Below are 11,580 nucleotides of genomic sequence, written 5' to 3'. Positions count from 1 at the left end.
CCGCAGGAGCGGGTGGGCGGGGCACATACGTCAGACAGTTTATCGTCACCTGGGGCGGGCCTTCCCAGGGGATTCAACTGGGGCTGATAATTTTTTGTTGAGCGCCTATCGTGAATCAGACACTGAGTGCCCTGAGCGTTGGAGAAACGAGTGAATGAAGCCAGGAGCAAGTTATTCGGTGTGCACGTTATCTAGTGTGGCTCTTGCCCTGGTCCCCGTGGGTGGGTGGTCTATTCCTAACCTGAACATTTCTGGAGACCCAGAGATGTGAAGGACTGCTGGGATTATGCTCTCCCAGAGTCTCTCTGGAGTGCAGATCCCTTGGCTGTGTGGCCACATCCCCCCTTCCTCTAAGGCCTTCCCCGACCATATAAGGAGAGGCAGCTGCTGGGGGCGTCCCCAGTATCTAAAGATAGCGGTCTCTGCTTCGGACTCCAAACGCCACCGGGTAGCAGGAGCCGCCATGGCAAGGTGAGTGTTTCCAGTCGCCCTTTTCCCTGGAGATTCCTTGTCCCACCATTTTCTGGGCGCTCTGGGCCCTGCGAGGTCCCATGGAAACCCCAGACTCCGGGTCTCTGTAACTTTCGGGTGGTGAGGGAAGTGACCTGGATGTTCTCCATAACTCCCTACCTCTCAACTTTCGCACTCTCGATTCTCCCCAGGTTCACCCTCCCCGCTCCTCCCCACTCCCATCACGCCCCTTTCACTTCCTTCTGTCTCACTTAGCTCCACTTTGACAGGGCCATGGCATAAAACGTCCCTAACCCCCCCCCCCCTTCCCCAATGCCCCCTGTCTTCCCTCTGCCACTCCTATGAAGCCCCACGGCAACTCCTCTTCAGGCAGCATGCCAGGACGCTGTGGTATGACAGGCCCAAATATGTGTTCATGGAGTTTTGTGTTGAGGATAGCACCGATGTCCACGTGCTCATCGAAGACCACCGCATTGTGTTCAGGTAATGGCCCTCCTCTCTGGAGGACCTGGTTTCCAGGAACCTTTCCTTTCTCCTAATGCGCCCATGCTCAGCCTGCCGCATTTCCTCAGCTGCATTGTCTCCTCAGCTGCAAGAATGCGGATGGAGTGGAGTTGTACAATGAGATTGAGTTCTATGCTAAGGTGAACTCCAAGGTAAGGGTGGGACAGGACAGTAAGGTCTGGATGGAAAGGCTGCTTGGGAAATTGGAGATTCATTCTACACCTCAGATCCTAACAATGAGGCTGTCTATCTGGTAGGACTCCCAGGATAAACGCTCCGGTCGTTCCATCACTTGTTTTGTGAGGAAATGGAAGGAGAAGGTGGCCTGGCCTCGACTCACCAAAGAGGATATCAAAGTAGGTGTGTGGGGAATGGCCTGCTCTTTCTCCTCTGCTCTCTGTGTACCTGCGGACATAGATCTGGGAATCACCCTTGGCTCCTTTCCCACCAACATTCAGTCACTCACAAGGTCCTACTTGACTTCCTAAATATTCTTGAGTCTGTTACTTTGTCTCTTCTAATTCAGGCCTCATCCATCACTGGGTGAGGTTTATTGCATATTTTCAGTCCTACCCTCAATCCATCCTTTGTACTGCTCCCAGCATGGCCTATCTAAAACACGCATTTGAGGGGCGCCTGGGTGGCGCAGTCGGTTAAGCGTCCGACTTCAGCCAGGTCATGATCTCGCGGTCCGTGAATTTGAGCCCCGCGTCGGGCTCTGGGCTGATGGCTCGGAGCCTGGAGCCTGTTTCCGATTCTGTGTCTCCCTCTCTCTCTGCCCCTCCCCCGTTCATGCTCTGTCTCTCTCTGTCCCAAAAATAAATAAAAAACGTTGAAAAAAAAATTTAAAACATGCATTTGAACAGTACCTGGCTGGCTCAGTCGGCCCAGCATGCGTCTCTTGATCTCAGGGTTGTGAGTTTGAGGCCCATGTTGGGTATAGAGATTACTTAAAAGTAAAATCTTTGAAAAAAAAAAAAAAAGAAGAAGAAAATGGAGATTCTGATCACACTGGCCTAAATTCCCAAATGCCAGGGGCACCTGACCGGTCCAGTTGGTAGAGCATGCGACTGTTGATCTTGGGGCTGTGAATTCAAGCCCCATACTGGATGTAGAGAATTACTTCATAAATAAATAAATTCCCAAATGGAGCTTTAAATGGAGCATGTGCACCGCACTTTACTCCTTTTCAGTAGCACCCTCTTTCAGGCATTTGAACTTGTCACTTCTGCTCTTTGGGAACTTGTCACTTCTGCTCTTTGGGTTGAAATCCAAGGACCACAGCGTGACATATAAGCTATTCCTCCCTTCTGGAGCATCATATCCCATTAGTCTCTGCCCTAAACTTTACATTCTAGCCATAGCAAATGTCTTGCAACTCTTTTGCACACACCAGGCTATTTCTCATTACTTTACCTTTGCTCATGCTGTGCCTTCTTCCTGGAAAGCCATCATCACTACCTGTGCCCACCTAACCCTTGCACATCCTTTAAGTCTCTGCTACTCTAAGAAGCCTGGGCTCCTATAGTTCCTTTCTGTGTTTCCGTAATATCCCTTGCGTAAGCCACCACCACCCTTTCCACGCTGTTATTATTATAATGATTTATTTAAATTTCCCTTCCCCACTTGCTTTATGATGGCTGGGACTATATATATTAAACATTTTCTTGAATTAATTTTGTTAACATTTATTTATTTTTGATGAGAGGGAGAGAAAGAGAGAGAATGAGTAGGGGAGGGACAGAGAGAGAGGAAGACAGAGAATCCAAAGCAGGCTCTGCATTGTCATTGCAAAGCCCAACATGGGGCTCAAACCCACAAACTGTGAGATCATGACCTGAGCTGACGTCGGACGCTCAGCCAACTGAGCCACCCAGGTGCCCCTCTGTTAAACCTTTTAGAATCGCAATGCCAAGTTCAGAGTCTGGCCCATAGTACGTGTTCAATAAATAGCTGTTAAAATCAATGAGTGAGTAACTTCTTGTTTATAAGAACTTAGAACACAGGCCTCCAAGGGTTATCTCCAACTCCAGGGGATGCAGCTTGTCTGTCTTGCTTGGTTGATTCCTATAGTATTTTATGACACACTTATCTTTCTAGAGGTATTATACCTCTATTCAGTCAGCTTCTGGAGGGCCAAATTTCTATGCTTTTCCATCTCCTACAATGCCTGGCATTGTGCATCACACTTAGATTCCTGGCAAATCTTTGCGGATGATGATGATGGCATCCTGGAAAGGGGCTAGTCAAAGAAGTGCTGTGGGGAAGGAAGACTGTACCCCCAATGGCCTTCTTTGCCCCTAAGCATGCCCCTGTGCACACGGCCATGTTCTTCTGTGCACTTGTGATGCTCTATACTTTCCTCTTGCAGCCGGTGTGGTTGTCTGTGGACTTTGATAACTGGAGAGACTGGGAGGGGGATGAAGAGGTGGAGCTGGCTCAGGTGGAACACTATGCAGAGGTAATGCCATTTTCTGCCCATCTTGATCATTCTCTGTGTCTCTGCTCATACGGAGGACTGTCATCAGGGCTAGACAGAGATAGATGAGCTTGTCTCATTCGTGCTCATATTGTTTACATATTTTGTGCGATGTTTATTTAGGAGGGATGGGAGAAATGAATATTAGTGAAACTGTACACTTGGATTCATGCATTAGTCACAGAATTCTGAAAAAGTGTGGCAAAGCCTTTACCAACTTTTCTGTCATTCTGTCATTCTATTTTCTGTGTGTGTGTGTGTGTGTGTGTGTGTGTGTGTGTGTGTGTGTGTGTGTTTCCTGAGCCAGACAACTTCATGGGAAGCTCAAACGAAGCAGTATAAAAATTTACATCATAAAACAAATAAATTGCGCCCTGCCATATATTGTTTGGTTTTAGAATTTCAGCTACTATTTATTCAAGTTGCCAAAATACTAACAGACTGTAACCTGCATTAGTAAGAAGGATGCTGTGTGTGTGTTTCAACATCCTTTTAAAAAGGGGATCAATTCACTTTTCTCCAGTTCATTCCAGTGATGTGTTAGGGGCTGTACAGATAAGGCAGTTGTCTGGCTGGGACCATTCTCCTGTGGTCCATCAACATACAGGTTGCTCTTCCCTTGCCCTTCTTTTCTGTTGTAATCATTTTTTTCTTCCTACTAGCTTTTGAAGAAGGTCAGCGTCAAGAGACCTCCCCCTGGCATGGATGACCTGGATGTGAGTAAAGCCTGCCTTTCAACCCTTTGGTTTCCTTTTAGCCCTAAAAAATAAGATACTAGAAAGCTCTTGTTATGGTCCTTGGCACACCATAGTTTTCTCAGTGCATGTCAGCCAAATTTGGATTTGACACAGGAGGTTGAATATTCTTCTCCAGGCTGTAGAAAACCCCAGCAAGACCCTCCTCCCTCCCATCTCCCCTCTACTTCTCCATCCTAGAGCAGACCTGGCCCTGTTGACTGCATTCACAGTTGTAAGGAGCAGTGGCCTGAATTGAAATTCTGAAACCATGTGATGGTTGACACAGTGTTGTTAATTGAGTGCCAGTGGTTTATTTTATTTTTGAAAGTATAAATCCTTCTGTCAGCCTACCAGGAAGTGGTATGATTTAGAAAATCACAAAAGAAAACTTGGTGAGCGGGAGGGAGTGAGTAGAGTTTGTGAACACAAACGTTCACTCTTTGTAGATCCTACGGCGCTTTTGTCTTTTTTTCTTTCCCTAGGATGATTCTGACAGTGCTGATGCAACAAATAATTAACTTCTGTGACGACAGAGCTGGGGAGGAAGCTGGGGCATCTTCCAGTCGCTCTGAAAAGCTAGGGCCGGGGTCTTTGCCAGCTCTTAGCTGTGGGGTCTCCCGGATCTCTGAACTTTCCTAGAAACTCTTTTTACATGTCCTTTTATGTTTTATTTCTTTTTTCCTAGGCACTTGAGTATGGCTCCATCAGATGGCAGGATAGGAGAGTAGACTGGTGGGGCTCCTGACTTCCTACCAATTGGCTATAATCTTTGTGCTTGGGCCACTCATCACGGCTCTCTTGAGTATTCGAGCATGTGTGTGTGGTAGAGCAAAAGCCAAAGAAGCAGCATATAGATTATAATAAATCTGTAAGAACAATTCTCTGTCTCCTTTCTTCTTGCACCTCTTCCTCCTGGAGGCAAACCTCTTCTACCTTTATTGTTCCTCTCAAGGGGTGGGGTGGGCGTTGCAGATCCTGGTCCTCACTGTTGAGATTGGAAACAGAAAGATCTTGGGAGTAGGCTTGTAACCTACATGGGACTTCCCCATGCCTACATCAATGCTTATGTCTCAGACCAGACACCAGCCTTTCTCTATACCCCTAGAACCATGTAAATTCTGCCACCCCTAGAACTAGCCAGAAACCCACCTCAGCTTCCTGCATAATCCAGAAATTTCTTTGCACTTTAATAGCTAATTGTTACATTAGTTAATGCCTATATCTGTTTGCTCTTCCATCCATTATCTACCCCATTCATCCACAAACATTTTTTTGAGTGCCTAATGTGTACTTAAACTGTGACTCAGACAAAATGCCGTACCCACACTTTGCCCTTGAACTCATGGTAAAGTACTGAGATTTGTTTAAAAAATTAAACTTCAAAAGTTTATGTCAATCATATATAGATACAGTTTAAAAATTAAAATAGTATAGAAGGGTATAAAATTTAAAGTTGAATTGGTACTCCTTAAGAGAGGTAACTACTGTTAATAGTTTCTCTGATAAATTGATATATCTGTATATGTATATACACTGTACACATAACTTGCATTAATACTTATAGCTTATGTAATCATATTGTATTATATAGTTAGCTGATATATAAAACAATACATATGAAGCAAACATACAGTTACTTACATATAGGATAAAATATATTAAATCTTGGGGCACCTGGGTGGCTCAGTTGGTTAAGCAACTGACTTCCGCTCAGGTCACGATCTCACGGTTTGTGGGTTCGAGCCCCACATTGGGCTCTGTGCCGACAGCTCAGAGCCTGGAGCCTGCTTTGGATTCTGTGTCTCCCTCTCTCTCTGCCCCTCCCCCACTTGTGCTCTGTCTTTCTCTCTCTCTCTCTCTCTCTCAAAAATAAATAAAATATAAAAAAATTTTTTTTAACTTAATAGACCTATAAGCAAATGCAGTGTGTGTACACAATTGAAATCATACTATGTACATTTAAACCCGGCTTGTTTAAACTTAATATATATTGGGGCTGTTTCCAAGTTGGTGTATATAGATCTAACTATTTTTCATGGCTACATGGTATTCAACTAAATATACTTTCCACAATGTAACTGATTCCTCACTGAGGGACATTTAGGTTGTTGTTAGTCTTTTTCAGTTTTCAAACAATGCTGCAACAAGGATTCAAAAATAGATCTTTATATGTTTGGCAAGAATATCTGTAGGGTAAATTCCTAGAAGTGGAATTGCTAGGTCAAAGAGTAGTAGATACATTTAAACGTTTTGAATTTTTTTTTTCAACGTTTATTTATTTTTGGGACAGAGAGAGACAGAGCATGAACGGGGGAGGGACAGAGAGAGAGGGAGACACAGAATCGGAAACAGGCTCCAGGCTCTGAGCCATCACCCCAGAGCCTGACGCGGGGCTCGAACTCCCGTACCGCGAGATCGTGACCTGGCTGAAGTCGGACGCTTAACCGACTGCGCCACCCACATGCCCCTTAAACGTTTTGATAGCTGTTGCCCAAGTTGCTCCTAGCTAAACTGGACCCATTCCTGCTCCCACCAACAGAGTGGTCCGTTCTTCAAAACCTTTTAGATACAAAGATAAAAAAAATTGTACTTGACTTAATTTACTTTTAATTATAATTTTGTTCGTTGTTTATTTTTATTAGTGATTGGTATCTCTTTTAAGGTGCTCTGTCCATACCTTTTGCCCATTTTGCTATTGACATTACTTCTTAAGCTTTTTAAAAAGTCTGATAATACAAAGTTGTACTTGTATCATGCTGTACAATTTACTAAGTCTTTATATATTATCTTAATACAAATTTTGAACCTCATATCAACCTTATAATTAGGTTTTCTTCATAGGTGATTGAACGGGTAACAATAGGTGGCAGAGTTGGGACTTGAACTTGTATAGCATATGTCCCTCCCTTATCCACAATTCTGAAAACCGAGAAAAAATCTGAAAACCCATTTAAAAAAATTGGCAGCAAAACTCATTTGACAGCAAAACCTGACCTAAAATGATGTGAAGCTATTTATAGTATTCGTTTATTCTATTTAGTGCATTTATTTCTCAGCATAAATAGTAATGCTTTGGATGACATGGTGTTGCTCCAGAATTTCAAATGGAACACATGGGGGTTCATAACACATACATACATTCACATACAAAACACATGGTGGGTATGCTCTGCATTACTGCCTAAAATCTGAAAAAATCCTAAATTCTGATACACCTGGCGTCTTCAAGCTTTTTATTATTTGCTTTAAGAAAGCAGGAAGTTAATTCTAACATTTAATCTGTTTAACGTTTTAAGGCGCTGATTACAGTTTGTTAATTTCTGTTAGCCTTTCTTTTCTACACTGTCCAGTTAGGTAACACTAGTCACATGTGGTTATTGAGTGCATGTGATTATGGAGTACCGAGATGTGGCTAGTGCAAGCTGAGATGTGCTATAAGCATAAATACACATCAGCTTTTGAAAATTTTGTGCAGAAAAAAAATCTCACTTAATTTTACACTTATTAAATGACATAATATTCTGGATCTGTTGGTTTCAATGAAACATTAGCGTATATGGCTTGCACTAATTTCTATTGGGCAGCAGTGCCCTGTATCCATGTCAGTACCCCTCGCCCCAACCTCGTCTTTCCCCAGCCGAGACTGCGGGAGGCTGAACTAAGTGCCTTGACAAGTCCCGGCCGAGCGCAGTTTTATTTTGTTTTCAGGTCCTTCCAAAGTCTTCAAACAGTTGCTAGGCGCCCCGGAACGTCTGCAAATCGCGTTTTCGGTAAATTTGTCCAAGCCACACCCCGTCCCTTGTCCTCGTGCTTCTGCGCGGAGACGCGCTCTCAGTGAAGATTGTCCCGCAGGGCTCTCCGTCCGCCCGCGGGCCGTCCAGTGTGCGCGGGTTCCCGCGTTCTCCGCGTCCCGGGAGACAGCGGCGATGGCGTTCCGGTGTCAGCGGGACAGCTATGCCCGCGAGGTGCGGCCGGCTGGGCGAGGCACCTGCAGCTGCCGGGCGGATGGGGCGGTGCGGGAAGATGGAGCCGCGTGCAGGGGCTGCGGGGAGAGACTCAGTCCCGGTGTCTTGAGGGCTGGGGTCCGCCTTATTCTGTGTCCCTCTCTGTGCAGTTCACCACCACCGTGGTCTCCTGCCGTCCCGCGGAGCTACAGACCGAAGGAAGCAACGGCAAGAAGGAAGTGCTGAGTGGCTTCCAAGTGGTGCTGGAAGACACGCTGCTTTTCCCCGAGGGCGGGGGACAGGTACCAGGCCCGCGCCTCACCCCGACCCGCTCCCAGGAAGCCCCTCATTCCTTTCTGCTCAGGAAATGCCCTCTTGCTCCTCTGCCCCAGCCGTGATGAATACAGATGGAAGTTAGTTCAATTCAGCTCGTTTGTTCATTCAACAGATACTTACCAACGCATACTTACTGGGTCATAACATATCCTGGGTACTTACTCCAGGTTCTGAGGATAAGGGGTGAACAAGACAGTATCTCTACATACAGAGAATATTTATCGGAGAAGACAGACAAAATGGTGAATAGATAAAATAGAGGGCTTGGTTTGGTAAGTGCTCTAAAGAAAATTAAAGGTTGAGGGAAAGACAGTCATGGGATGTTCTCCTAAGTAGGGGGGAAGTTATTTCAGTACAGACCTAAGTGAAGGGAGTGGGTAAACCATTGCAGTTACCTAATGGTGTTTGTGGGAAAGGAGCACGTATTCCAGGCAGCGAGAAAACAAGTGCAAAGGAATTAGGAATTAGCTTAGGGTGTTTGACAGGGACTGGAAATGCTCCCCTTGAGGGAGCACAACAGAGGACAGGCTTATTTGTGCTGTGATGGGATAGGGACAAGGTCCAACATGAACTGGAGAAAGGAGAGTAATAACAGCAAAAAGGTGGGCGTTATGGGAGAGGCTTTTTCCAGCAGGGATAATAGCACAGACAAAGGCAGGGAAGGCTGAAGGAATCCGACAAGTCTAGTTAAAGGCAAGTAGTCTAATACAGTTGGAGCCTATGGTGTGTGTTGATGACAGGCTGGAGGTGACCTTGGAAAGGTCAGTTGGGGTCAGTTCAGAGGAACTTGAAGGATGTGTTAAGGTGTGTGGACTTCATCCAAGAAGCTGTGGTGAACCATGAAGTACTTAGGCAAAGAAGTGAAACGAGAGAACATGGTCAGTAAACTTGATAGCGAGAAAGTTCCAATTTCATATCAGCGTCATTATTACAGGAGGTTTTCTGCTGAAGGAAGACCTGTAACCTCAGGCAACTATAGAAAGACTCATTGTATACGTTTCTTCCCTAATTCCTTGAGACTATTAGGTCTTTTTCCTGTGACCTTCTCTAGAACAGTGTACTTTTTTACATTATAGCGTGTTGTAGATCATATTGCAGTGACCCGTGTGTGTGTGTCTGTATTTTTTTTCCAGACGCTTAAGATCCATGAGGGGCTTTGTCTTGTTTATATTGTATTCTGGGGTCATGGCCAGATCTTGTAAGCAGGTGGCACTAGATATTTTTTTAAGTGAATGAATGTTTTTGTTCTTTATTTTTTTTAAAGTAATCTCTACACCCAACATGGAGCTCGAACTCATGACCTGGAGATCAAGAGTCGCATGCTCCACTGACTGAGCCAGCCAGGCGTCCTTAAAATGAGTGAATATTTTTGTATCTAATTCTGGTAACAGTGCGGAGGATGGAAGGAAAATCAAACCATTTTAGAAACTCTTGGAAGATAAGAATCTAAAGGCAGTGAGAGTGACGATTACATTTCTTTGGGTTTTACTAAAATCTTTGTTTTTGTAGTTATAATCTCTGTTTTAAGTCTGCTGTTTTGTTCTCAAGAACAAAATATATGGGTGTTCAGAGTGAAGAGAATAGAATCCCCTCACAGAACAAAGTGGACCACCTCACCAGACAGTGCTTCTTGTCCCTTAGGGAATCTCAGATTCTGGGTGTGTTCCTTACATACATTCCCTAGAGGGTCTTTGTATCCAGGAGTTAAGGTGAGCTCTGTCTCCCACCGCTGATTAGTTTTACTTCTTTCCCCAGCCTGATGACCACGGTACGATCAATGACATCTCTGTGTTGCGAGTGACCCGCCGCGGGGCTCAGGCTGATCATTTCACACAGACAGCCCTGGCCCCAGGGACTGAGGTCCAGGTCCGGGTGGACTGGGAGCGAAGGTTTGACCACATGCAGCAGCATTCAGGTAGGCGGGGCGGCCTGGGGGATCTGCAGGAGGGGCTGTTGCCATGGATGGGAATGCCATAATGATTGGGACGTCTTTGGGTTCTCTAGGGGTTAACGTTTTGGAAAGGACAGACGTAATCAGAATCAGCTCCGTTTCAGACAGTAGGTGAAAAATGTTATAACAATGTGAACAATTAAAGTAAAAGTATTAGAATAACCTCTGGATTTGAGTTTTACCAACCTCCCGCTTTTTGGCTTTACCTGGATATCTCCTAGGCTCTTTAAATTCAACGTGTTCAAAACGGACTTAAATAGGCATTTCCTCCCCCAGACCAGGTGTTCGTGAACATCCACCTGGTTGCTCAAATCCTGAAAGTCAGTGCAGACACCTCTTTGGGGAGAGCCAACCACTGAGTCCTGGCAGTTTATCTTCTGAACATCTCTCCACTTCCTTCCACTGTTAGCACAGTCATCCTGGTCCCAGCTCTTTGTCTTTCCCCCAGACGCCTGATAGAGGTCATTTGTGAAACGGCATCATAAAGCTTTTTGCAGGGTTCTCGTGAGGATTTTCAGTAAAATATCTGATAAGAGTATTATTAGCCAGTACCCGGCAGGTCTTCCATGGGGAGAATCTCTGTGATGATATCAGGGAGCATGTGGCTGGCTGCACTTCTCACTCTACCCTGTCTCTTGCTCTCTCCGCTCAGGGCAGCATCTCATCACAGCAGTTGCTGACCATCTGTTCGGGTTGAAGACCACATCCTGGTGAGCAGGGGACCTAAGACTAACCATAGGTTGCAGGTCCCAGGCTGGCAGCTCCTCTCCCAGTCAGTAATGGGTCGGGGTAGGAGGATAAAAGAAAGGATAGGGTTCAAAATCTGCTGTGTTCTCCTGTTCCCCTTAGGGTGGGGGTGGTGGGTGACCTTGTGTGTCTCAGGGGAAGCATGAGGATGCGAGAAGGAAAGAACATGGAGTTTGGAGCCCAGAGAGCCAGGGGGTGAATTCTGGCTGCATGATCTTGATCACATTCCTTCCTACTCCTCACCCATAAAAAAGGAAATGACTGGGGCGCCTGGGTGGTGCAGTCGGTTAAGCGTCCGACTTCAGCCAGGTCACGATCTCGCGGTCCGTGAGTTCGAGCCCCGCGTCGGGCTCTGGGCTGATGGCTCAGAGCCTGGAGCCTGTTTCCGATTCTGTGTCTCCCTCTCTCTCT

General features: G+C 45.7%; 2 protein-coding genes across 4 annotated transcripts in view; both read left to right on the top strand.

Moving 5' to 3' along the window:
- The first annotated feature begins 2 nt into the window (after nucleotides 1–2).
- PTGES3L (prostaglandin E synthase 3 like) lies at nucleotides 3–5,070 on the top strand. 3 transcript variants are annotated; one of them, XM_040497665.1, is made up of 8 exons: nucleotides 3–471; nucleotides 841–954; nucleotides 1,061–1,127; nucleotides 1,233–1,331; nucleotides 3,347–3,436; nucleotides 4,117–4,170; nucleotides 4,674–4,701; nucleotides 4,877–5,070. In XM_040497665.1, exons 1-8 carry the CDS (start codon nucleotides 287–289, stop codon nucleotides 4,882–4,884), a joined length of 645 nt encoding a protein of 214 aa, XP_040353599.1. In that variant the 5' UTR covers nucleotides 3–286; the 3' UTR covers nucleotides 4,885–5,070. The 3 variants fall into 3 exon arrangements, with proteins under 3 accessions (XP_040353599.1, XP_040353601.1, XP_040353600.1); XM_040497667.1 differs by lacking the exon at nucleotides 841–954; XM_040497666.1 differs by lacking the exon at nucleotides 4,877–5,070 and having other exon boundaries at nucleotides 4,674–4,870.
- A 2,973-nt stretch (nucleotides 5,071–8,043) lies between these two features.
- AARSD1 (alanyl-tRNA synthetase domain containing 1) overlaps nucleotides 8,044–11,580 on the top strand; it is an 8,325-nt gene continuing 4,788 nt past the window's right edge. Inside the window, exons 1-5 of the mRNA XM_040497899.1 lie at nucleotides 8,044–8,156; nucleotides 8,306–8,437; nucleotides 10,227–10,386; nucleotides 11,075–11,132; nucleotides 11,272–11,281. Of these exons, the coding sequence (XP_040353833.1) occupies nucleotides 8,118–8,156; nucleotides 8,306–8,437; nucleotides 10,227–10,386; nucleotides 11,075–11,132; nucleotides 11,272–11,281 (399 nt within the window). The 5' untranslated portion in view covers nucleotides 8,044–8,117. The remainder of the gene's footprint in view (nucleotides 8,157–8,305; nucleotides 8,438–10,226; nucleotides 10,387–11,074; nucleotides 11,133–11,271; nucleotides 11,282–11,580) is intronic.

The sequence above is a fragment of the Herpailurus yagouaroundi genome, unplaced genomic scaffold, assembly GCF_014898765.1.
Source record: "Herpailurus yagouaroundi ecotype Mexico unplaced genomic scaffold, PumYag 189, whole genome shotgun sequence".
Taxonomy (NCBI): domain Eukaryota; kingdom Metazoa; phylum Chordata; class Mammalia; order Carnivora; family Felidae; genus Herpailurus; species Herpailurus yagouaroundi.
Note: the sequence above shows the minus strand (reverse complement) of the source record. Positions and strands in the feature narration are given on the sequence as shown.

Bases quoted from the DNA above. Each gene is read 5' to 3' on its own strand.
- PTGES3L (XM_040497665.1), top strand. From the start codon at position 287: ATGCTCTCCCAGAGTCTCTCTGGAGTGCAGATCCCTTGGCTGTGTGGC. The intron at 955-1,060 runs GTAATGGCCCTC...TTGTCTCCTCAG, and splicing joins GACCACCGCATTGTGTTCAG to CTGCAAGAATGCGGATGGAG. The intron at 1,332-3,346 runs GTAGGTGTGTGG...TTCCTCTTGCAG, and splicing joins TCACCAAAGAGGATATCAAA to CCGGTGTGGTTGTCTGTGGA.